The sequence below is a fragment of the Emydura macquarii genome, unplaced genomic scaffold (genome assembly GCF_026122565.2).
Source record: "Emydura macquarii macquarii isolate MOO-44397 ecotype Brisbane River unplaced genomic scaffold, CSIRO-AGI_Emac_v2 contig_2422, whole genome shotgun sequence".
In the NCBI taxonomy this organism is placed as follows: Eukaryota; Metazoa; Chordata; order Testudines; family Chelidae; genus Emydura; species Emydura macquarii.
In genome coordinates this window covers 14289713-14313567 of record NW_027132559.1, presented here as the reverse complement: position 1 = coordinate 14313567, position 23855 = coordinate 14289713, and the positions used below count along the sequence as shown (strand labels likewise).

The 23855-nt window shown below is 41.8% G+C and overlaps 1 protein-coding gene across 2 annotated transcripts in view; it reads left to right on the top strand.

The window, feature by feature from the left end:
• Positions 1 to 12153: 12153 nt before the first annotated feature.
• The window catches only part of PLCL2 (phospholipase C like 2), a 195728-nt gene continuing 184026 nt past the window's right edge, over positions 12154 to 23855 (top strand). For both annotated transcript variants that reach the window (XM_067561951.1, XM_067561952.1), the window contains exons 1-2: positions 12154 to 12584; positions 13583 to 14110. In XM_067561951.1, the coding sequence (XP_067418052.1) occupies positions 13814 to 14110 (297 nt within the window). In that variant the 5' untranslated portion in view covers positions 12154 to 12584; positions 13583 to 13813. The remainder of the gene's footprint in view (positions 12585 to 13582; positions 14111 to 23855) is intronic.

Below are 23855 nucleotides of genomic sequence, written 5' to 3'. Positions count from 1 at the left end.
AACAGAACTAGACTGCTGGCATGTAAAATTAAAAAGGTCATAGAGGAGTTTTTAAACTAAGGGTTGGGGAAAAGCCAACAGGTAAAGAGAAGCACACAGTTCAGACAGCCATGTCTCTTAGGGGAGGATTTATTAAAGGGGATACTCTATAGCCTAGTAAAGAGGAGAACATAGAAGCTGATGAAGTACAGGTAGGACCTGAAGAGGAACAAGCAGATGAAAGAGTCCCACTCAGTAACATCACATGTAGGCTGGCAAACTAAATGTTGGCAATTTTTATAAGTGCTTGTATATAAATTCAAGAAATCTAAATATTAAGATGGATGAACTTGAGTGCCTGGTATTAAATGAGAATATTGATATAATAGGCATCATAGAAACTTGGTGGAATGATGATAATCAAGGGGGCATGCTAATACCAGGATACAAAATATATAGGAATGACAAAGTAGGTTGCATTGGTGGGGAGTGGCATTATATGTGAAAGAAAGCTTAGAGTCAAATATAGTAAAAATCTTAAATGACAGAAACTGTACCATAGAATTTCTATCCCTAGAAATTCTGTGATACAGAAGAGTATAGCAGTATTAATATACTCCCTGACCAGCATGGTGATGGTGACTGTGAAATGCTCAGGGAGATCAGAGAGGCTACAAAAACAGAAAATCAAATAATAATGGTGGATTTCAACTATTCCCATATTGATTTTGTATACGTCACCTCTGTATGGCATGCAGAGATATAATTTCTAAACATCATCAGTGACTGCTTCTTGGAGCAGCTAGTCCTGGAACCCACAAGGGGAGAGGCAATTCTTGATTTAGTCCTAAGAAGAGAACAGGATCTGATCTGAGAGACGAGTATAGCTGAACTGGTCAGTAATAGCAACCCTAATGTAATTAAATTTAACATCCTTGTGGGAGGGGAAATACCAAAGAAACCCGCCAGAGTAGCATTTAACTTGAAAAGGAGGAACTACACAAAAATGAGGAAGCTAGTTAAACAGAAATTAAAAGGAACAGTCACAAGAGTAAAATGCCTGCAAGCTGCATGGAAACTTTTAGAAAAAAACCATAATAGAGGCTCAAACTATATGTATGCCCCAAATAAAATAAAAACAGTAAGAGGATCAAAAAAACTACCATTATGGCTAAACAACAAGGTAAAGAGACAATTAGAGGCATAAAGACATCATTTAAAAAACAGAAGTCAAATCCTGCTGAGGAAAATAGAAAGGAGGATAAATTCTGGCAAATGAAGTGTAAAAATAAAATTAAGCAGGTCAAAAAAGAATTTGAAGAGCAACTAGCAAAAGACACAAAACCTAACAGCAACATTAAAAAAAAAAAAACCAAAAAACATCAGAAGCAGAAAGCTTACCAAACAATCAGTGGGGCCACTGGACAATCGAGGTGCTAATGGAGCACTCAGGGAAGACAAGACCATTTCAGAGAAGCTAAATGAATTATTGCATCAGTCTTCACTGCAGAGAATGTGAGGGAGATTCCCATATTTGATCCATTCGTTTTAGGTGACAAATCTGAAGAACTGTCCCAGATTGAGGTGTCAAGAGAGAAGGTTTTGTAATAAATTGGTAAATTAAACAGTAATAAGTCACCAGGACCAGATGGTATTCACCCAAGAATTCTGAAGGAACTCAAATATGAAATTGAAGAACTACTAACTGTGATAAACCTATTGTTTAAATCAGCCTCTGTACCAGATGACTGGCAGATCACTAATGGAATCCTGATTTTTAAAAAAGGCTTTAGAGGCGATCCTGGAAATTACAGGCCAGTACACCTAACTTCAATACCAGGCAAATTGGTTGAAATTGTAGTACAGAATGGAATTATCAGGCACATAGATGAATGTGATGGGGAGAATAGGGCATGGGGGGACATAGGGGAAGAGTCAAAACAGCTTTTGTAAAGGAAAATCATGCCTCACTAATTTAGAATTCTTTGGGGGTGGGGAGTCAACAAACATGTGGAATGTGCAATGGCAGTCAAAAAGCTAACCATGTTAGCAACCAGTAGGAAAGGGATAGATAATAAGACAGAAAATATCATCATGCCACTATAAATCCATGATACACCTACACCTTGAATACTGCATGCAGTTCTGGTCACCCCATCTTGAAAGATATAAATAGAACTGGAAGAAGTACAGAGAAGGACAACAAAAATGATTAGGGGTATGGAACAACTTCCATTAGAAAAGAGTTTAAAAAGACTTGGGACTGTTCAGTTTAGAAAAGAAATGACTAAGGGGGGATATGATAGAGGTCTATAAAGTCATGAATGGTATGGAGAAAATGAACAAAGAAGTGTTATTTATCCCTTCACGTAACAAAAGGACCAAGGGTCACCCAATGAAATTAATAGGCATCAGATTTAAAACAAACAAAAGGAAGTTCTTCACACAACGCACAGTCAACCTGTAGGACTGGTTGCCAGGGGATATTGTGAAGGCCAAAAGTATAAGTGGGTTTAAAAAAAAAAAATTGGTTAGGTTCATGGAAGATAGGTCCATCAATGGCTATTTGCCAAGATGGTCAGGGATGCAACACCATGCTATAGGTGTCTCTAAATCTGTGACTGCCAAAAGCTGGGACTGGATGACGGGAAGGCTCACTCAATAAATTGCCCTGTTCTGTTCATTCCCTCTGAAGCATCTGGCACTGGTCACTGTTGGAAGACAAGATACTGGGCTAGATGGACCATTGGTCTGACCCAGTATGGCTGTTCTTATGTTCTTATGAAAATTCTGCCTTCTGCTGCTCCTGGTACTGCTTTCAAAGTATGAGGGAGCAGGATCATGCAAAACCTCATGCAGCTTCAGTTAGAACTTGGCTGAAGGATGGAGGACATTCCATTCCTCCTAACTGTGCCTTCCCCTCTCCCCACGGGGGCAACCAAACTTGTGGAGCCTCCTTCGCAAGGTTCAGCGGGAGAGATATGCAGTGGAAGTACCTGACTTCTCATTATTGCATAGAGAGGAGAAGATTTGGATGTATTTGAACCCTTCTACACGCAGGTTGAAGTGAGTGTGATGTTGTGGGCCCAAGTGTGGTACTAACAGCTAAGCAAACCAGAGTAGTCTTAATATATTGTACGGATGATGGATCAGATCCAAAGCTGGTGAAAATCAGCATAGCTTCCAGCTGAGGATCTATCCCTTTTATTCTGAGGTGCTAAATTGCTCCTTTTTTATGGGAAGGGGTGGGTAGGGGGGGACTCTTGATCTTTATCACAGTGAACAAAATGATAAAATATACTAAAGATGACGACATCGCATATGGAGAGCACAAATCCTGCATAGTAAAGCCATTTCTTTATGCTTTAACTACAGCCATAGCTCACAGGGTGTACAATATTTAATATCCAACTGCTACCGAGCACTTTTTGCTCCCAAAGGGAATCGCTGTCCTCCTTCTTGTATTATATGGAGCTTCTGCCAGCCTGATGACTAAAGAGCACACACATCACCTTGAAATGCAGCTCAACTTTTTGAGTAAGATAAGGCATAAGGAATGGCACATCTGAGTATGAGTTTCTATTAAAAATATGTTTATGTGCAGAATGGTATTTTTAACAACGCTAGCATGTTTTAAAAATTAAAAACATTAGATTAAAGGGTGAAGCCAAGCAGGAAGTCTTGCTTCCCTGACAGATGCTGTATTTAAGAAAGTCTGTTAGTGAGCTAGAAGGTCACTTCACAAATAAGAAGAAAAGAGAACGACTATGTATTGTATGTGTGTCTTATGTTGATCTACTGAAGTTTGAAAACATACTAAGAAACTGAAGACACATTTCAGAAAGAGCTGTGAGACAAAACAACCCCAGTTCCTTAAAACTGTGTAAGGAATCTGTGCTTTCATAGCCAATTCATTTTGAGCTCCCAGTGGATTAACAAAGCTTTTATTTTCCAAATTCTTAAATACATTCCAAACCATAAACCGAACTAAAGTCGATAGCTCTGCAACTTACTGCAGGCTCCTGGGCAATAAAATCTCTCTCTTTTGGGGGAGGGAGGAAAGAGGATTCTTGTTTCCATTTGCAAATAGAGTAATATATATTTTGCAAGGCATTCCCCATAATTGCTACCAGGACACCGCTCTATGTAGAGTTCTTCTACTTCTCTCATTTCTATATCTTAGCTAGAAACATCTTTTACATCTTCTTTATGTTGCTTTATTTATTTTCTTAGAAGTGATATGTATTTTATTGAAAATTTAAAAAATACAGTATGAAACTCAGCAGGGAGTTTGTAAACTAAGGAAGCAGTTAGGGTAATGCTATTACCAGTGTGTGTGTGTATGTGTGTGTATATATAAATGTGTATGCATAATCACCACCCGGAAATCAAAGAGATCTAAAATATAAAACAAAGCATTATTCATAACTCAGCAAAGAAGACACTAAAGGAATCTGCCAATGAAAGCTGTTTTCTCAGTTGCAGCGACGTTTGTTTTTGAATACCTGAGTCAGAACTAGCTAGCAATTTTACCAGTGCTTAAAGCTCTGAGATGGTCTCTGCAAAAAGGAGCACAAGTTTTCCAGACAGACATAAACCCACCAATATTTCCAGATAATTAGTGAGCTTCCTTGAGACTTTGAAGGTTAAACCCTGCACAGATTAGTCCCTGACCTTCATTGTCTACACTGCATCACATTAAAACTGTGGCACCTAGCGAAGTTAAAATCAAATTAATTCCATTTTCATCCACATCACAACTCATTGCACATATAGAGGTTCACTTCTGCACAATTACTGGTGCTTTGAATCAGCTCAGAGTATGTTAGCTCACCGGATTTAAAGTGGTTAAAGTAGATGAAAATAGAAGAGGGAGCTTGCCAATTTTAGTGGGTGTTCTCACAGGTCTTGATGTTATTTGGAGATACAGCGTTGCATCACCTTGTGATGAGGAGACACAGAAAGAGGATGAGAATGGGGACCAGAGAAGAAATGTATCTGAAAAGGAAATCAGGTCAATGGTCATCAAAGCAAAATTGTGTGTCTATGTGCAATGGTGCAGTGTATGAAACTGTATCAAGGAACATCTGTAGTGCCCCTGTCCTTTTCCTGTAAATGCCATCATTTAGACTTCTCCAAGATAAAGACGTGGTCTACCTATTGACATAAAGGCTAGGAGTCCCAGAAACTCCTCAAGCAGGCACCAGTTCCTGTTGCTGCTCCCACTTCAGATTTCTCTTCCTGGTGAATCTTCCCCACACCAGCCAGAGCAGAGGGGGTGATATGGAGAAGCAACACTCCCCTACATTAGAAAGATGGAGCTGGAGAACTCTCCCTCTGCTTTTTGGTAGAGGAAGGGAAGCTGAGCTCCCCCTACTTTATCTCTGGCTTATTCAGATAGAAAACAAGGTCACAGTATATTGACTTAGGCCTATTTTGTTGTAAAATAATATCCCTTTTAGTATTGGTACCTCTCTGTTGTACTAAGATTTTGTAATGATTGTCTATATGATAGGAAAAGACAGACAAATACAATAAAAAGATATACTACCTAAGCACAGTCAGAATTCTGACTCTAACAGACTTTTTGCCTACAGTACAAATGTTTGCAATTAAAGTAAGAAGAGATTTTTCTGGTGCTGTGGTATTAGTTTATTGTAACAGCACCATAAGTGTTCAAAGTAATCCTGTCCTTTTTAGTGTTTCAACTGTTAAGCCTACATGTTTGTTGTAGTGAAAAAGTTTTGAATATCTATCCTGACAGCTATAAGTACTGTAATATTTTATCACATGTATTGGTTAAAAGCCCTTTATTTAAAGGAAACTATCATTTAAACTATCAATTTGTGGAGTACAGACTCCCTCCATTTGTGTACTCAGTAAGGAGCTGCATTGGCTGTCTGTAAAAGAAAATCACGTTTACCTCATCCAAGTAGTAAGTAGATAGCTGTTTACTCATTTGTTTTTTTGGAACATCAAAGAAAGTAGTTCGTTACATTAGTATAAAATGGAATGCTTTTAAAATACATTCTGCATAGGAAAAGCACTCAGTCATTTTTCCCTGAGAAGTTAGAAGGAGCCTGTACTTGACCTTAATTTGTAGCAGAACAGTGGTCATGCTACAACAGCAACTCTTCAATGCAGCAGCTCTTATTACAAGAAATCATATTTGTTATGGTTTGTAATGACTGGGTAAAGATAAGACTGTGCTTTCATGGACTATTTTCAAAACAGAGGTTATTAGGCCAAAGTGGAAAATGTTGAATTTTGTTTGCTGTTCACTTTGGGACTCTAATTCTCCTTTTATTCATATCACTAACTTCCTTTGTAGGATCATCAGTTTTCTGGCTAGCAGAGTAAATTGTCAGCAATATAAATCTAGCTATTGACCTGCAGAAAGTTGTATATTGTAACTTTAAAAAAACAGGCACAAAACCACCATTATGCTTGTTAAGCATCTACAGACCCATTGGTTGCTGCCACAGAGATGATAAAATTAAGAACATGTTAGATGAGATTCAGCTGACAGAAATGAGACACTTTAATTTAGTCTAATCTCCCATAATGTGAAAGACTGGGGCCCTTTCTTGAACTAGTGACAATGTATAATACTATGAAGAGAATTGGCAAAGCAATATCAGCTTAAAGTTGCCAACTAAAGCCTACACATTTTCATTTCAATATAGGAATCTAATGAAGGATGTAGATAAGGGTTTAACACTTCACTCAGTTTGCAGGAACAAAGTCTAGGTTGTATGAAGTTATAAAATCTTACTGCAAGTTCTTAGTTATTTGATTTGCAGGCTCTTTCAGTAGCAAAGTCAGATTTCTCAATTTACAAAGTACATGACCCCTGAGATACATTCATGTTCAATGAGTCAAGTACTACTGAACATCTCCCATAGTTACTAACAAATATAACAAGAACGAAATGAAATCCATTCTTCTGCAGAATTCTGGCTCTCAGCCCCTTTATATAACTCTGCCATTTCCCTGCTTTTCTTAGAGGTTACAGTTCAATATGTTAACGAGGAAGCTGCAAATGGTATTTGTGTGCTCTTTTAAATATGTATCAGAGATATTTCATGAACAGATTTGTTATTCCAGTCTCTCTACTAAAACATATGTGCTACAATTTAAATGCTCATGACTCAAGTCTTATCAACTGTATCTGTCTTTCTTGTGGGATGGAAATAGACATTTTGCCCTATAAATGATTGAGATATATGAGAGCATTCAAGATTTTTGGAATTTTTACCCAACAATAATCTCAAATACTACTATCTTGAGATTTTAAAGTTTTTCTGAAATTTAATTACATTAAAGTAAATCAAGAAAAGTTAAAATCTTAAGCATTTTTAGCAATGCAAATAAATAACAATTAGCTACGATATTATACAATCCCATTTCTATTTAAAATAACCCAAGATTTCAAAATATGGTTACCTAAAGCTGGTGCTGAGGCCAAGATGTTCAACAGTGACTAGCGATTTAGGTGCCTTAATTTGTACATGCCCAATTTGAGATTTTAAAAGGGGCTTGATTTTCAGAAAATGATGAACACCCACCCTCTGAAAATCCCTTTCTGATGTGTCAAGTTGGGCACCCAAAATCACTAGTCACTTTTGAAAAACTTGGCCCTAAATCTTTCATTAGAAACCTGAAGGAATGGCCTGGTTTTTAGAAGTGCAGAGAAATAATGTGACCTAGAATATGAAGATGTAGCATCAGTTGTAACCAACTGACAAAAAAGTCTGGTAGGTAAGTAACAGCCATTCTGATAAAGAACCTCTGAGTGATATGAGATTGGACAATAACCCCTTGCAGATTCAAATGCTGAGGTTGGTGGGGGACAGGCTTGGCTAACAGTGTCAAACTCTTGCTAATCTGCAAAGCTCAGTGAAGTTCTAGCCAAACTGTTTGGCATGATGGGCAGGAGAGATGCTAAACAGTCCACCCTGCAGTCAGTGGACTAAGAATATTTGGTACGGATGAATGAATATAGAAAAGAAGCAATTATCTTGCAAATGCTGGTCCAATGAACTTTCCAAAAATATAAACATGATGAATTGCAAGTGCAAAAAAATAACAAATATTTTCCAAGAAACAAATCTGTTAATTTGGCTGTTCACCCACCAACACACCCTCTCTCTCTCTCTCTTTCTCTCTCTCTCTCTCTCATAGACACAGTCACATTCTCATACTCACAAACATATGCTCCTTCTCGCTCACATATAGACACCCACATTCTACAGATGTGTAATAATATTTTATTGATAACTAAACTTTCCTTCAGATTGATTACTGGCTGCTCATACGTGTAGCTTTACACACATACATGAACATTTATAAAGTCAGGACCTTAGTTATTGAATCAGATCAGATACAAGATTACTGGAGTTGTAGAGAATCCTATAATGGAGAAAAAACAAATTCTAAGCAGAGATGACAGTAAAGCCTCATCTGCACAAAATGATAGCTAGTAATATTTTAAAGTTTTTTTAATGTGTAGAAGTGCTTAGGAGCCTTTCAATTTCACGGGTCATTTAATTATGGGTCAGGGGTTTAACTGCCCCCTGTTTTTGGAAGCCCTTATTGCTGCAGGTAAATACTTGATTTGGAATAGTCCAACAAGTAATTTTTGCTAAGCTATATAACTTTGATATTTAGTAGGATTTTATGAAAAATGGCTGCTGTGCATGCAGGACAGCTGTTTTTCACAGTCAAATATCCTCATAGAAGGTTCTCTGGCTCCTGTTATAATCCTCATTTCATTATAACAATTAAAACCGTTGGTTGCTAGGAACATCTTATAATAATAATGCAAAAGCCTTTTCATCCATAGATCTCGAAGCGCCTTACAAAGAACATAAATGTGATCTCCATTTTACCAATGGGAAAACTGGGACACAGAGAAGTGAAATGATTTGTCTGAGGTCACCAGTAGGCCGGTGACACACCTGCGAACAGTATTCAGGTCTTCTGAGTGATAGGGCATGGGCTAGGGCCAGGGCCAGTACCTATCCCTATCCCCGTCCCCTGGACCACGCTAACTCCCAAAATAGAGAGAAATCAAGGTAAGTTAGCTTTTTTTCATGCAGTGAAGAAAAATAAAATGGTGTCAGTTACCTACCTTCACTACAGACTAAGGGTCAGATCTTTTCAAAGGTACTTTGGTGCTTGAAGATGCAGAAAGGCACCTAGTAGGAGTTTTAAAAGTGCCTACATGCCTAACTCCCACAGAGAGTTTGCCATGTAGGTGCTTTTAGCACTTTTTCAAGCACCTAATTTACCTTTGAAAATCTGGTTTTAAAGGTCTCGTCCCAGTCTCATTGCAGTCAAAGGCGAAATGCCCATTGACTTCAGTAGGAGCAGCTTGGGTTCTGAGGTTCTATTTGTACAATGTCTGAGTGCAGTCAAGCCCTGTTGACTTCTAGGGCGTTTGGTATTTCACAAGATCGAACCCTAAGGCCACCATTTTCAAAAGTGACCACTGACTTTGAATGTTGAGCTTGGGATACATTAGGCTTGGTTTTCAGGAGTGCTGAAATTTTTGGGAGTCCAGATATTCAGCTCTGTAAATCAGGAGCAAGATGTTTTCAGTTGTGGAGCCATTAACTCAAGTTTGTGAACACTTAAACCACTAGTCTCATTTACTTCAACTGGACTATCTGAGTAAATTGGTGCTCACCAGGGGAGTAAAGACTCCCCAGCCTGGTCCAATTTTAGAGGGTACTTCTGAACATTTGGCTTGTAAGTATCAGCAATTTTTCATTTTGTATAGGGAAGTAGAGTTTAACTTTAATGTACTAAAGTATATGTCTGAATAAAATAGTTGAGGTGAAGTCCCGTAAAAAAATTAAGTGCATAACAAAACTGTAATTGATCCTTTGCTAAAATAGGCAGAACAAGGAAAAAATAAATACTAGAGAATTAAAGAGTCACAAAGAAATCTCAAAAACATAATTTATTTTTCTTTACTACCTTCATCTATCAACACAAAGGTTCAAGTTCAGTATTTGATACCTCTATCTTTCCTTCAGCAGTTAATAACTACCTAAACTGACACTGTTATAAAAATACCTACACACATGGAGTATTGTACAGGCTGATGGATATATGCTTCTTAAACTGAAATTCAAAGATATTTTAATTGTCACTTTGTATCAAAAATCTTCACTTCTAAAATCATCAGCTCTGTGGCCAGAGGGCTTCTGGAGACATGTATCTATAGTGCTCACATGAAAGAGTCTGGCAGGGGCTGCTTACTGCTCCTAGCATCATTAGTTACAGGTCTGCCAGGGTTTTATTTAAAGGTCAAATCGTTTTCAATAGTTATATTCTCTCCATATAGAGTGGACAAATAGGTGAGGTGGGAAGGGGAGGCTTTTTTTTTCTGTGGATGGACCACTCAAATCTTGTTACAGGCCTGAAAATCAGTTGTTGGATGACAGATTCTCTAATGTGCATCCTAAGTAGCAAAAGGGCTGAAAACATTAATCTTCCTTTTCACTGGGTTACTGGCAAGGCTAAACAAATGATTCTAATAACATTTTGTACCTATGGCTTGTAAATCCTATCCTCTGGAAGAAATGGTTATGATGCTAATGTGGGAGAGGAATCTCAGGTAGGAGTGGTTTACATACCATATTATTCAAAGTTCATTTTTATGTTTTATGAATTTTTTTTCTTAATTGGTCAGGCAATGCCAAATGCCAAGTTGAGGAAGAATATTAAAGATGACTCCATGTTTACAGGGCCCAAGCATAATTTTTTCAGGCCCAGTACAAACTTGTAAAATGAGCCCCCTGCCACACACATACCCATGGGGGTTGCAGCCTGTGCCTGGCCCCCTAGGGTGTCCGGGCCCCTTTAAAGTGTACCCTTTCCCCCCCATGTGGGGGCCCTGCATGTTTATATCATCAAGACTCAAGCTGGTTGTTTCAAGTCCAGAACTTAGGTTTAAATAGTATTACTAGCCCTCACAATTTAAGGTCCACATCCTGAAAACTCTTATGCCTGTGTTTAACTTTAAGCAAGCAAGTAATCTCTCTGACTTTAGCCTGGGCTATTCACTTGTTTAAAGCTAGGAAGCATGTGCATGAATGTTTGCAGGATCAGGGCCTTAAAAACTAAATAACCTGTTGCAAAAATACATTGTGGTCAGAAGATAGGACAAATTAATAATATATTACAATAATTGCCTTCATACATTAACTTGCTTCTGTTTGTGTTGTGTACAAATTTTGGATATAGACAAATATGTGCCGCATATGTCATGGTGTACAACAGTTCATTTTGTGTTGACAGTATTTCTCAGGATGACTGGCAACATATTTTGTTCATTAAGCTATGATTAACCCATTACTTGATCACTCTGTCTACTCTGTTTATTAGTAGATCTTTCTAACATTACTGGCCAGATTCTGACACACTCACTCATGTTGAGAAGACCTTGCTCTGCAGGTAGTCTTGTGGAAACCAATGGGGCTACATATCATGTAAGATGCTATTCAGACACTGTGTTAGTGATGATCACAGTGTGTGTTTAATGGCCTGCTTAGGGGGAGAGCACGGACCAACGATGAAGATAGTGTAGAAGGGGAGATTTCTAGATGGGTCACTGCATTGGACAGGGTCAAATTACTACCTGCACCATAGTGTACCATTCCTTTCACTTACTACCCTCCGTTCCTTTTTGGAAGTCACCCCCCATTATCCATGTAGAGCATGTACCCAGACTATCCAGTTCGATCAATTTGATTTACACTTTGGATGCAGTTAATGGGCAGAATCGATTGTTCATGAATGAACTGGTTTCCTGGCTCCAATCCAGTACAGACATCCTCATGGATTAATTGGGGAGAGTCCGGAGGGACTGGGGTGGGCAGGGACATAGGTTGTGTGGAAGCTGCCGTTCAAGGTGAATAGTGCTGCACTGTCATATACTGAGCAAGTGATAATGGAAACAACAGGAAAACAATCAGAGAGCAGCTGGGGGCAGACGTAGCCCTGGGCCTGGGGAACTGTGGGAGCTGGGAGACGGACCGTTTTGATTTTGAATTTGGAGAGTGTGGCTGACAGGAGGGTGTGTGTGTGTGTGTATATATATATATATGTGTGTGTGTGTGTGTCGGGGAGGCGCTTTCTTGATTTTAAGCATCTTCCCCCTCAGGTTGCAGCAGCTCCCGGGGGTCCCGCGGAGCAGCAGAGCGAGGGCGCCGCCAGCCCCAAGCAGGGAGGGTAACATTTGACTGACGGACGCACGCACGCGATCCTCCCCCGCAGCGGAGTAGCCTTTGATCCGCCGGAGGGGGCTGCAGAGCCTGGCGCTGCTTGGCCGTGCGAGCCAGCCAGCCAGCGAGCGGCCGCGGTGCAGGGTCGCGCTCACCCCGGCACAGCCTTTCCCCGGGTGGGGGCGCTTGGGGTTGCCGGCTCGTCCCCGCCCGGCTCCGGGGCTTGGCGCCGCACGCGAGCGGAGCCGAGCCGAGCCTGGGAGGCAGCAGAGGGCGAGGGAAGCAGCCACGCGAGTCTGTCTGTATCCGGCTTCGGGCAGAGGCGGCGACCATAGCGGGGAGGGAACGGGAAGGACCCGGGCCCTGGAGGTGTGTATCAGCTGGGGGCAGAGGTGGGGCCGGCCGGGGGCGGGAAGTGGCTGGGGTGCGCGAAGGGCTCGGGGGCGCTAGCCACTGTGTGTGTGTGTGTGTGTGTGTGTGTCTGTCTGTGCGTGCGCGCGCGCGCGCAGGGGGGATTTGCTCTGCTAAAAGTGCCTGGGATCAGCAGGTAGCGGAGAGAGTTGCGGGCCCCGCCTCTCGCGCGCAGCCCCGGGGCGCTGGGCAGGGTAACGGTCCCGGGGTAACGTTCAACGGTCAGGGGGCAGCCGGGGGGCGGGGCGGGGCGGCAGGACAGGGCTGGGAGGGGGCGGCTGGGAAGTGTGTGCGGAAGGGAGGGAGGCGGCGGCAGCAGCAGCAGCAGGGCAGGGCTGGGAGTTGGGGGGCAGAGGAGGCGGGGCTGTTCGCGTTATTGAATAGTGTGTGATTCCTCTGCCTCCTGGTTTGGTCTGGACTCTGTGTCGGGTCTGTCTTTGTGTGGCGTGAGAGGGACAAGCTTCCCTCCTCCACAGCCAGGTCGCTGTTATTTTGTCGTCGTCCCCCCCACACCCCTGTCGTTAAGTTTGTGTGTCCCCCTTGTGTGGATTCACTCCCAGGGTGGAAGCACCGCCCTGGCAGCATTTTTTTTTGGGAGGGGGGGTCCATAATGAAGCAGCCTGAATGGTGTGTAGAGCCTCCAGAAATATGAAGTAGTGAGTCAGTCATAACAGAGGCCGGATTTATCCCCCCCTCCTTCCCCCCCTTCCCCTTCTTTAGGCTGTACTTCGCATCGCTTTCTGTTCACATGCACCCCCCGTGGCGTGTGGAGCCGTTCCACCCTCCATTGCTGGGTGTGATTTGTGTTGGCTTTTTTTTTTTTTTCCTCCAGGCAGCCCTTATTCTGCCTTCCTCTCCCTGAAGTGTGTGTGTGTGTGTGGTGCGTTGTGTCTCCCCTCCCTTCAGTCTGGCACGAAGCGAGAGGCTGTCACATTTCCTTCTTCCCCCGTCCCCAGGTGCTGAGAAGGACTGGAGGGCTGCAGCGCCCGGCAGCAGCAGCAGGAGCGAGGACGTTTCCCCAGCGCCCCCCTTCCACGAGCTGCACAATTCCGTGGAGGAGAGAGACTTTCGCACCCCCCGCCTCGCCCTCCCCAATCTTAAACATACAAAGCGGAAGAAGAGCCAGCAGCAGGGGGAGGGGGTGGAGGGGAGCGGCAATATTGTTGCTGCTCTAGTGGGAGAGGCTGATGGCGGAGTTTGGCAGCAGGAGTGCCGCCACTGGTAGCACCGGCGGCGGCGGGAGGCTTCCCTCGTCCCCGGGTCCTGTCCAGGGGAAGGTGGCTTTCAAGGCAGGAGATGGGGAAGGAGGCGGCGGCGGCGGTTCCCGCGTTGACGGTGCAGGCGGCGGGGTCTCCAATGGGGATTGCGCTCTGGCCGGAGACGAGACGGGATCAGCCCAGCCCGGCAGCAAAGAGCGAGGATGTTCCGCCGTGCAACAGCGGGAAGGCAAATCTGGCATCCCCCGGAGGAGCAGTATCATCAAGGTAAAAGGGCTTGCCCCTCCCCGCCGCCGGGATTTCTTCTTGCCGGGCCGGGTTCACATAGCCCAACCTCAGATTGAAAGGATTTGTGGTTTTTGTGGCTGGGCTGACTTTGTACATAGTGGACAATAGAGATTGGGGGTGGGGGGGAGCCTTTCCCACGGGAGATTATTGGTCTTGGATGTCTGCTAACCCAAAGCAGGTGGAAGGAAAGGCAGAGCCCAACTGGCTACTAGCAAGGGAACAAATATGAGCATCACTAAAAGATATGGGTGACTGGATCTCTGCTTATTATCTGTGGTGCTAGGTGCAACCCTGCAGAGCAATTTTGTGGCTCCATGCAGGGGAGGGGCAAGAGGGAGACACACACACAGGTGATGGGAAAACCTGACACTCATTGGACTGGGGGGTAGGTGAAGGCAAAATATGAAGGCTTCCTTCTTAAAAGGGTCTGCACATCTAGCAATAGATTATTTATGCTGTACTTTACCTATAGCAGCAACCTTTGATTATGTTCTCTGTATGTAGATTTCAGCTGCTAATGTTTAAAGATGAACAGACGTGGGTAGGCTTTACCTTATGTAAATCATTGGAGGGAGAGATGGGAGATTTCTGACTGTAACCATTTATGCAAGTACAGATGTTCCCTTCCTAAAACCTCAGACCCTTAAGAGGTGACAATTTGTCTTTGATTCATTATCTTTCATTGCTCCAGTAGATAGGCCTAACAAGTTTTAAAAAATCTTCCAAAAAGAAAGCAGGTTTTTTAAAATTAAAAGTACATTAGAGATGAGATTCACTGACTGATATAAATAACTGGATTTTTGTCTTCCTGTTACATTATTACATGTGTCCTAAAATGTGTATGCTGAAATGAGTATGTATTTTTGCTAGATGGACAATAGTAAAGTATATCAGGAAAAGCTAGTCCAGTGGTGTGTGTATCAAGTTGTGCTACATGAGGCTGCAAGACCTTGGTTTGAGAACCAAGGAGAGGACAAGGACAGCTTGTGGTAAAACACGGTTGACAGCAGGGCACCCACCCTTCCTGTCAGAGCAATGATGTTGGGTGTGTGGGGTGGGGAAACTGCAACAATAAACAAGTGGCAGCTGAACATGGTGTTTGGATAATTTAATATTCATTGGGCCTGCCAAAAATCTTCTGATATAAAACCAGTGTTAATTTCTACCCCTGTTGTCATCCTCTCCAAAAGAAGATATTGGGTTGTGTGTTGTTTGTAACAGACATTGTGATACTGATTTTTAGTATGTCATCTGTTTATACAGCATGCTTACATGTTTGTAAAGTCCAAGCAAGCATACAAAGTTTAAAGGTACAATATAATACAACTAAGGAGTACAAATGTGGAAATATTAAAGTGATCTTTATCTAAAATTTACCTTTCACGTATGTGAAACAAGCATGTCCTTTTTAACTCCAAAGTTCTTCTATCTCTATAGAAATTTCTTAAGCAATGATGTGTGAAAGTTGCTAATTGATTCTTAATTTTGTAAATTTGAACACCATTTTATTTTAGCTTAGTACTGTTTAATATCTTTTACTTTGTAGTTCAGAAAAATAGGATGTAAGATGAAAAAATCCAGTGAACACTAGTAATTTTTGAGATTATTTGGGCTGTATTTCTTTTAGCCTTGGGTTCCCTAAATTAAGTACCTAAATGAAAATGGCTTGACTTTCAGAGTTGCTGAGTGTCCTTCCTCCCATTGACTCCTATAGGAGGATTCACAGGTGCTTTAAAAATTCTGTAGGTGCTTATCTTTAGGAACCAAAGTCTGAAAATTTTAGCAGCAATATTTAGTATTATCTTAACATTCAATTTCTGACACTTGTGCACCTAATACTACATAGCATAAATCAATATACACATCCTTTCACTGTCATAATCCAGTTTGTAAAACTTTGTTGGGAATTTCAGCATCTTATTTTTATATGATGGGCTAAACTCTACCCTTTCCAAGGAGTATGGGTATTAATGTAAAATCTCAGCAAAACTCCTTTGCGCTAAAAGAAGTGCAGCTTTCCACCTTGTAATAATCCATTTGAATCACAGAGCTATGTTAGTGGATCTGACTGTAGAAGGAGGATGTAAGTTGATGAAACACTTGGTCAGTGTTTCAAGACACCTTGTTTTGTCTGCCAAATAGTGCCTGGGCTCCTGAGTTGTAAACAACAAATTGTTTGCAGTGTTGTAGCCATGTTGGTTCCAGAACATGAAAGAGACAACAGCCAATTGATATTCAAATAGTAGTCCTAGTTAAGATTATGTTCTTTGGGAATGAATGTGTATAGGAAAATCAGGATCCCTAAAATACTTTACTCCGAAAGACAGCATGTTAGTGATTCCCAATATCTTTCTTTGAAGCCTTCTTTAGTAATATATAGCATGCAAGTGCCCCCCACTTCCACTAATCCCATATCTCTGAATGGTTGCTTCCTTCACTTATCTTTCTTTCCTCTCTGTTCTTTTTGCTTGTTCTGTGTTTTTTCCACTTTTCTGTATTTAATTATTTTTCTTTTTTTCTTGGTTTTTCTTTTTGTATCCACTTCACTGACAGTTCTTCTTTTTCCCTCATGGGACTGCTGTGTGCTCCTTGGGACTGAAGTATTCATTAGGCTGAGGCTTGATGTACTCAAGTGGCTGAGCTAAGTGTTACAGAAAAAGAGAAGATGACCTTGAGGTGAGGGCTGCTAGGCTTCCAGCCCTGAGCATGTGAGCTGTACCCATGGCCAAGTGTATTTAAAAGGACACTGCAGGAACAAGTAAAGAGATCTGTCTGTTTTCAGTGGAGAAGCCTGCTGCTTTATTTGCATATGTTGGAGCAGATATGAGCCTGGGAGGATCTCTCCTCTATTGTTCCTTTCCTCTGTACTGTGCCATTCTCCCAGAGTGGAAAATGCTATACTAGGGATTATTCAGGCAATGTTTTCAGAAATGTCGCTGTGGCATGTCTTGTGTGTCTGTAGCTTAGATGTCCAGCTCATGAACTTAAATGGCTTTACTAGTGAATGATAGGAGAATGAAACATGTTAGCAATTTTCCAGAATACTCAACTTATAGGAAACCTTAGCTAGTAGTAACTCCATTATTGCTTTTAATATATTAATTCCTTTGTATTAAATCCCTATTCCTATCTCAAGTGGAGTTGCCCTAGCTCTATGATCTTTTTCCTTTCATTACTTTAATCTTCAGCTGGCTATTTTTTATAGCTCAATAGGCTTGCAACTAGGCAATCAGAATGTAGCTCCCTCCCTCAAGATGCTCCTGGGTCAGTCTTTTTCAGGTGTCCTCCTTTTTCTTAGCTAGTTTATCGTTGATATCGTGTCTCCTCTAGCAGGATTGTCAGATAATATAAGTAAATCTCCTGACTGAAGACCCAGAAGCTGCTTCATAACTTTCTGAGCTTCCTGGTACAGGTATGTCTGTCTGTCTATTCTTATTTCCGGTAAACCCAGTAAGCTATGGGAAAGGATGAAAAGCAGCAGTAGTATTATCTCTATTCATATCTCTCATCTTCCCCCTCAGTTCAATAATAGGGCATAAGCCCTGTCACTCAAATTATAAAAATGACAGTGATCATATAACTTCTTTGTTAAGCTCTCCATTAAGTCATATTTATAGCCCTCAATGGTTACAACATATTGCATATGTTAGTGAAGTGAAAGGCATGTTGCTAGCAACGAAGTGACCAGGATTCTACATTGTTAACTCATGGTATGCCACTGCCTCTAAGATGACAAGACATGCCTTGTTGTTCACGGAGATACATGCAACATGCTACAAAATGATGAAACTTCTTCTCATAATTTGTTAAACACTTCTTATTTATTTTTATTTAATTTGTTTCAATTTATAAGAAGTATTAATGAAAACATTCTTGAGGCATGTGCAGTATTTTAAAAAACAGTTTTACTAATTGGCACAATGCTAGCAAGACACCAGCTGAAGAGAAGCTCTATCTATCCCAGCCAGGGTCTATAAACATATTGACAAAATATTGTGTTCAGTGGCATCAATCTGCTGATGAATTTAAAAAAATCAGCATGAATACTTCTTTTGTCCACTGCCAGGATGAGGTCAAGGTCCAGCAAAGACAGTTATTTCTGTACCATAACTAGGTCTAAAACCATACTAGAATGCCTTCCAGGAAATTTGAGAACTTCAGGAATTGTATAAATTGCTTCACAATATCTTTTCCCACAAATGAAGGCTTGAGATAAAGCAAGATTACAATTTCCTGACTAAGCGCTTAGCATCTTTTTAATGAGCTATTGTTGGCAGCCTGTAATAGGTGTTGACCTTTCCCCCCCTACTCAATAATGGATTCTGTCTCTCTTAGATTTTACAGTTAATATAGGTGATAGCCCAAAGTTTTTTCAAGTAGTTCTGGAACCTCAATGAGCAAAACTGGCTGGAACTCAAGGAAAGAAACTGACCACTTCTCTTTCCTGACAAAGAATTTAGCCAGCCACTCCAGTCTAGAATTTAAATCATTCTTTTCTGTGAAGTAAATTGAAAATTCTCAAGCAATAGACATTTGACAGTATCTGAACAGAAGCAGCCAGATTCCTTGGACTGTCTGCTACCTGAAGCAATTCCACTGACTATGATGCTGCAGATGTTATGATGGAGGAAAAGAGAACCTTCTTTGTTTCAATCACAGCTTCAATGTAGGACTTCAAAATTCATGCTGTCATTGATGTAGCTTGGAATGTGATTTCTGCCACCTGTACTCTGACATCCTCTCTAATAGCTTCGTTTGATACAGAGCATCAGTATATCCATGTGACCCAACAGACCAGCAGGTGGGGACATTGGAACAAAGTAACATAGGAACAAAGTAACAGTAGTTTTTTTTTGTTTTGTTTTTTTAAGGAAATCAGAAGCAGAAAGCCTGCTAAACAATCAATGAGGTCACTGGACGATCGAGATGCTAAAGGAATACTCAAGGAAGATAAGGCCATTGTGGAGAAACTAAATAAAATTCTTTGCATTGGTCTTCCTGGCTAAGGATGTGAGGGAGATTCCCAAACCTGAGTCATTCTTTTAGGTGACAAATCTGAGGAAATGTCCCAGATGGAGGTGTCCTTAGAGCAGGTTTTGGAACAAATTGATAAATTAAACAGCAATAAGTCACCAGGGCCAGATGGTATTCACCCAAGAGTTCTGAAGGAACTCAAATGTGAAATTGCAGAACTACTAATTGTGGTATGTAACCGATCATTTAATTCAGCCTCTGTAGCAGATGACTGGAAGATAGCTAATGTAATGCCAATTTTTTAAAAAGGCTTCAGAGGCGATCCCAGCAATTATAGGGCAGTAAGCTTAACTTCAGCACCAGGCAAATTGGCTGAAATTATATTAAAGAACAAAATTATCAGACACATAGATGAACATGTTTTGTTGGAGAAGATTTGACATGGTTTTTGTAAAGGAAAGTCATGCCTCACCAATCTACTATAATTCTTTGAGGGGGTCAACAAGCATGTGGACAAGGGTGATCCAGTGGATATAGTGTACTTAGATTGTACTATTGTGTACTTAGATTTTTCAGTAAGCCTTTGGCAAGGACCCTCACCAAAGGCTCTTGAGCAAAGGAAGCTGTCATGGAATAAGAGGGAAGGTCCTCTCCTGGATCAGTAACTGGGACGGAGAGCGGGGAGACTGGGGTAAGGAGTTGGGAGGAGGAGACTGAGGTTGGATGAGGAATTTAGGGACTGATACTAGGGTTGGAAGCTAGTCGGGGTGAGGGGGGGAGAGTCAGATTGGATGAGGAGCTGGGAACAGGAAACAGCGGCTGGCTGGGAAGGAAACTGGGACTGGGTGTGGGAAGGAGGAGAGATTGGAACTCAGACAGCAAGCCCAAAGGGGGAGACTTGGGTGGGATGAGAAGCCAGTGTGGAGACTGAGACTGAGTAGGCAAGGATAAGACTGAAAGAGGGAGCCAGGGGTTGGGAAGAGAGAATACTGGGACAGGGACAGGTTGGAGAGGAAAGGGCAGAAGTCTGCGTGCCCATCTAGAGTCTGAAATGGAACCCAAAATTCCTGAGTCTCCTCATTCCTCTGCTATCAGCAAATATCTGTGAAAACCACTGGCAAAGTGTGTTTTCATCCCCCTCTACTGCTGATCCACAGAGAGGAGGACATCCTACTACTTGCTGTCAGTTACTCAGCTCAAGAGCATAGGTCTCTGTGGTGGATCTAAAGATTCCAAGACTGTTAATGATCCATGTGGGTGTCAATTTGAAGACACATGATGATTTTTCATTTTTCAGCTTGCTTTTTTAAAAACCCAGGAAATTAAATGTTTAAAGAACATTAGTAAAGTTGTAAAGTCAAGTACTCAAAAAGTTAAGAAATGCTAGCATCAAGGTGGCCTGTGCGCAATGCTATTTTTTTTCCATGGGACCCCAGCCTCATTCAGTGCACAGGACAGATATACTTAGGGGATGAATTGGGATTGTGTAGTTAGAGGCATTTGTCTGTAGGACCTCTGCCTCATTTGTTGCCAAGATGGAAGGTGTGTAATGTTTGTGGGTGCTGTAACAGGTGGGTCTGGGGCTGCCCAAAGCTAAAGCCTCCCCTCTCAACTAAGAGGAGGATCCACTAAGTCTGGGCTCCAACTGATTACGGGGGACAACAAAGGAGAAAACAGGAGTGGAAGTGAGATTAAAGGTTGAAAATCAAGGAACTAGAAGGGATACTAAGTAGAGAACCCTGGATGGCACCCACTGCTCTTGAAAGGTGTCCAGGGAGTCAGTGGACACTGCCCAGAGGAGCTCTGGCTGGACATGTGAGCAGACAAGGGACTAGAAATAGGCCCCACAGTTGCAGAGTATCCCCCTCTCCAATGTCCATCTTCTTCCCCCAGGTGTGATGGATGGCCATCTTGGCCAGCACAAGAGGAGATTGACCAGGAGCTCTGTGGAGGTTATGTATCTGTTCTGGGTCTGGGAGACAGCAGGCCTACGCCTGCCCTTAGCTAAAGGCCCTCCCCCTTAACTGAGGGGAGAAGCCAGTGAACCCAGGCCACAAGTAATTGCAGGGGACTACAAATGAAAAAACAGGGATTGGAGTGAAGGTCATAGGGTAAAAATTAGGTAACCAGGAGGGGACACTGAGCAGAGAGCCCCTGACAGCACCTACTGCTCCTCAAAGGTGTCTAGGGAGTCAGTGGATAGTGCCCAGAGGAAATCTGCTCAGCAGTGTGGCTTCACAAGGGAACAGAAATGTGCCCTGCAGTTAAAAAACACCCCATCTTCTGTCCAACTTCCTCTTCCTGGTATGATGGATGGCCAGTGACAGAAGGAGCTTGGTGAGGAGGTCTCTGGAAGGTGTGTAGTGAATGAGGCAAGGGATTTCAGGGGAAAAAGAGGATGTTTCATGGAGGCAGTTGAATGCTGTCATTGGTGAACTGGATTCTATCCCTACCTCCACCACAGAGTTCCTATGGAATGCTAGGAAAGTTACTTAAATCAGACTTTGTATAGGTGGATTACTAATGGGGTGTTCCTCATTTTCTGGGTGCCTCGCTTGGTGCCCTCTACAGTCTGATCTGCAGAAGTAATGAGCACTCACAGCTGCAACTGAAGCCAGTAAGAGCTGTGTTTGGAACACATGAAGTGGTATGTTTACACTGGTGTAAATACAGCAGTAGAGAAAAACCCAGCCAAACAAAATACCCCTGCCTCAAATGCATCTTCATATAACCATTATTCTTGATTCAGCATATCAAGTAGGTTCCCATTCTCAGCGTAAACAATACACATTAAAGACCCAAAGAGGCTCATCTGCTGCTTTTGTATATTTTGCATTAGAAGGATCTGAATCTTCTCCCTCTGAAATAAATTAGAGTTTTGCCATTGGCCCTTGTATTGATTGGACGGTGTGTGGGGAAGGAGAGAGGAAAACAGGATTAGGCCCAAAGTCTTAATCCTTAAAAATGGATTAATAGAATATCATTTAGCTGTTTAAAGCTGTTTGGCTGCCAGTGCCACACGCTCATATGCTGTTTTTAAAGCAAGATTGCTGTTATAAACGTGGCTTAGAATTCCCCAGTGTGATTAAGTTTGGTGCTTGTTTTTTAATATATTTAACAGTTTGTTCATCAAAAGAAGTGCTTCTTATTATTTGTACCTTTTAACCACTGAGTGGAATGCAATGGAGTGCTTTCCTTTTTTAAAAGAAAAACAGCAGTACTTCTAGAAATTGGTACACTCATACATTTTCCATATTTGCTTAGGGTTAAGGTTCTTAATACTGCTTTACAACTGATCTTGGTAGCCAGCAAGTCTTCTGTACAGAGAGTGACAGCACTGAAATCCCTGTTTTCCTATCCATCCTGTCCCCCTCCTGCCCTGCTGGAAGGAGGAATACATTACTTGTACCCTTGGCTAGCATAGAAGACTAATTACCATATAACGAATTACCGTTCTTGAGGTGTCAAGATAGGCACAGATAGCCGTACTCTCTGAACAGGAATGGGTCACAGAGTTCAATTACTCCTCCTCCTGGACTTTGACCTCCCAGAATGCCAGTGGACGGGTGACTGTTGGGTGAACAAGGTGAGGAGCACAGTGCACAACCAGTGCTTCCCTGCAGAATTCCAGCAGGTTTGACTCCTCTGCTTTTACTAGTAGAGGAAAGAATCTGACCCAGTTTCACCAAGTTTTTTTAATATATTAGAGCAAGTACTAAAATGGGCCAAAGTACTTCAGATCATGCAGAATGGCCAGGAGTCATTTCGGATACAAAATAGTCATGTGTATTGGGAATACAGTAGACACAACTATACAAGAAGGGGAAGTGAACAACAAAATGAGCTTTTTAAAGGGACTCCTGACACAACGTCCTTGATGCTTATAAAGCTCCTAACTGCACTGAAACCTCAAAAAATCAAGGCTTGATTCCAAAATGGTTTTCAAAATGATCACTTACATAATGCGACAGCTTCTCAGTTTGTTTCACTCTGTTGTGAGATATACAGGTATATTTAAATTAGATAGCAAATTGCTGATATTGTGGGTAAATCATGCTACGATTGCCCAGCAACTTTGTACTTGTATATTAGTTATTTCTGTCAAAATCTCTGTTTGTGGTATGTCTTTACATAATGAGAATGTCACAACCTTGAAATACGAAAAGAGCTGTTGCTGGCAGCAGTTATATTAGAAATCCCCTCTGAAGGATCTTCAGTTTCTCCTTGTGATGGGACTTTATGAGGAGAGAGAGAGAGACTGTGTCTTTCAGTTTAGAAAAAAGATGACTAAGGGGGGTATGATAGAGGTGTATAAATCTTGACTGGTGTGGAGAAAGTAAATAAGGAAGTGTTGTTTCTCCTTCACAGAACACAAGAACTAGCGGTCACCCAATGAAATTAATAGGCAGCAGGTTTAAAACAAACAAAAGAAAGTATTTCTTCACACAACATGCAGTCAACCTGTGGAACAGGTTGCCAGAGGATGTTGTGAAGGCCAAAACTATAGCTGTGTTTTAAAAAGAATTAGATAAGTTCCTGGAGGAGAGGTCCATCAATGGCTATTAGTCAGAATGGGCAGGGTTGCAACATCATGCTCGAGTGTCCCTAGCCTCTGTTTGCCAGAAGCTGGGCATAGAGGACAGGGGATGGATTACTTAATGATTGCCTGTTCTGTTATTCCCTCTGAAGCACCTGACATTGGCCACTGTTGCAAGACAGGATACTGGACTAGATGGACCATTGGTCTAAC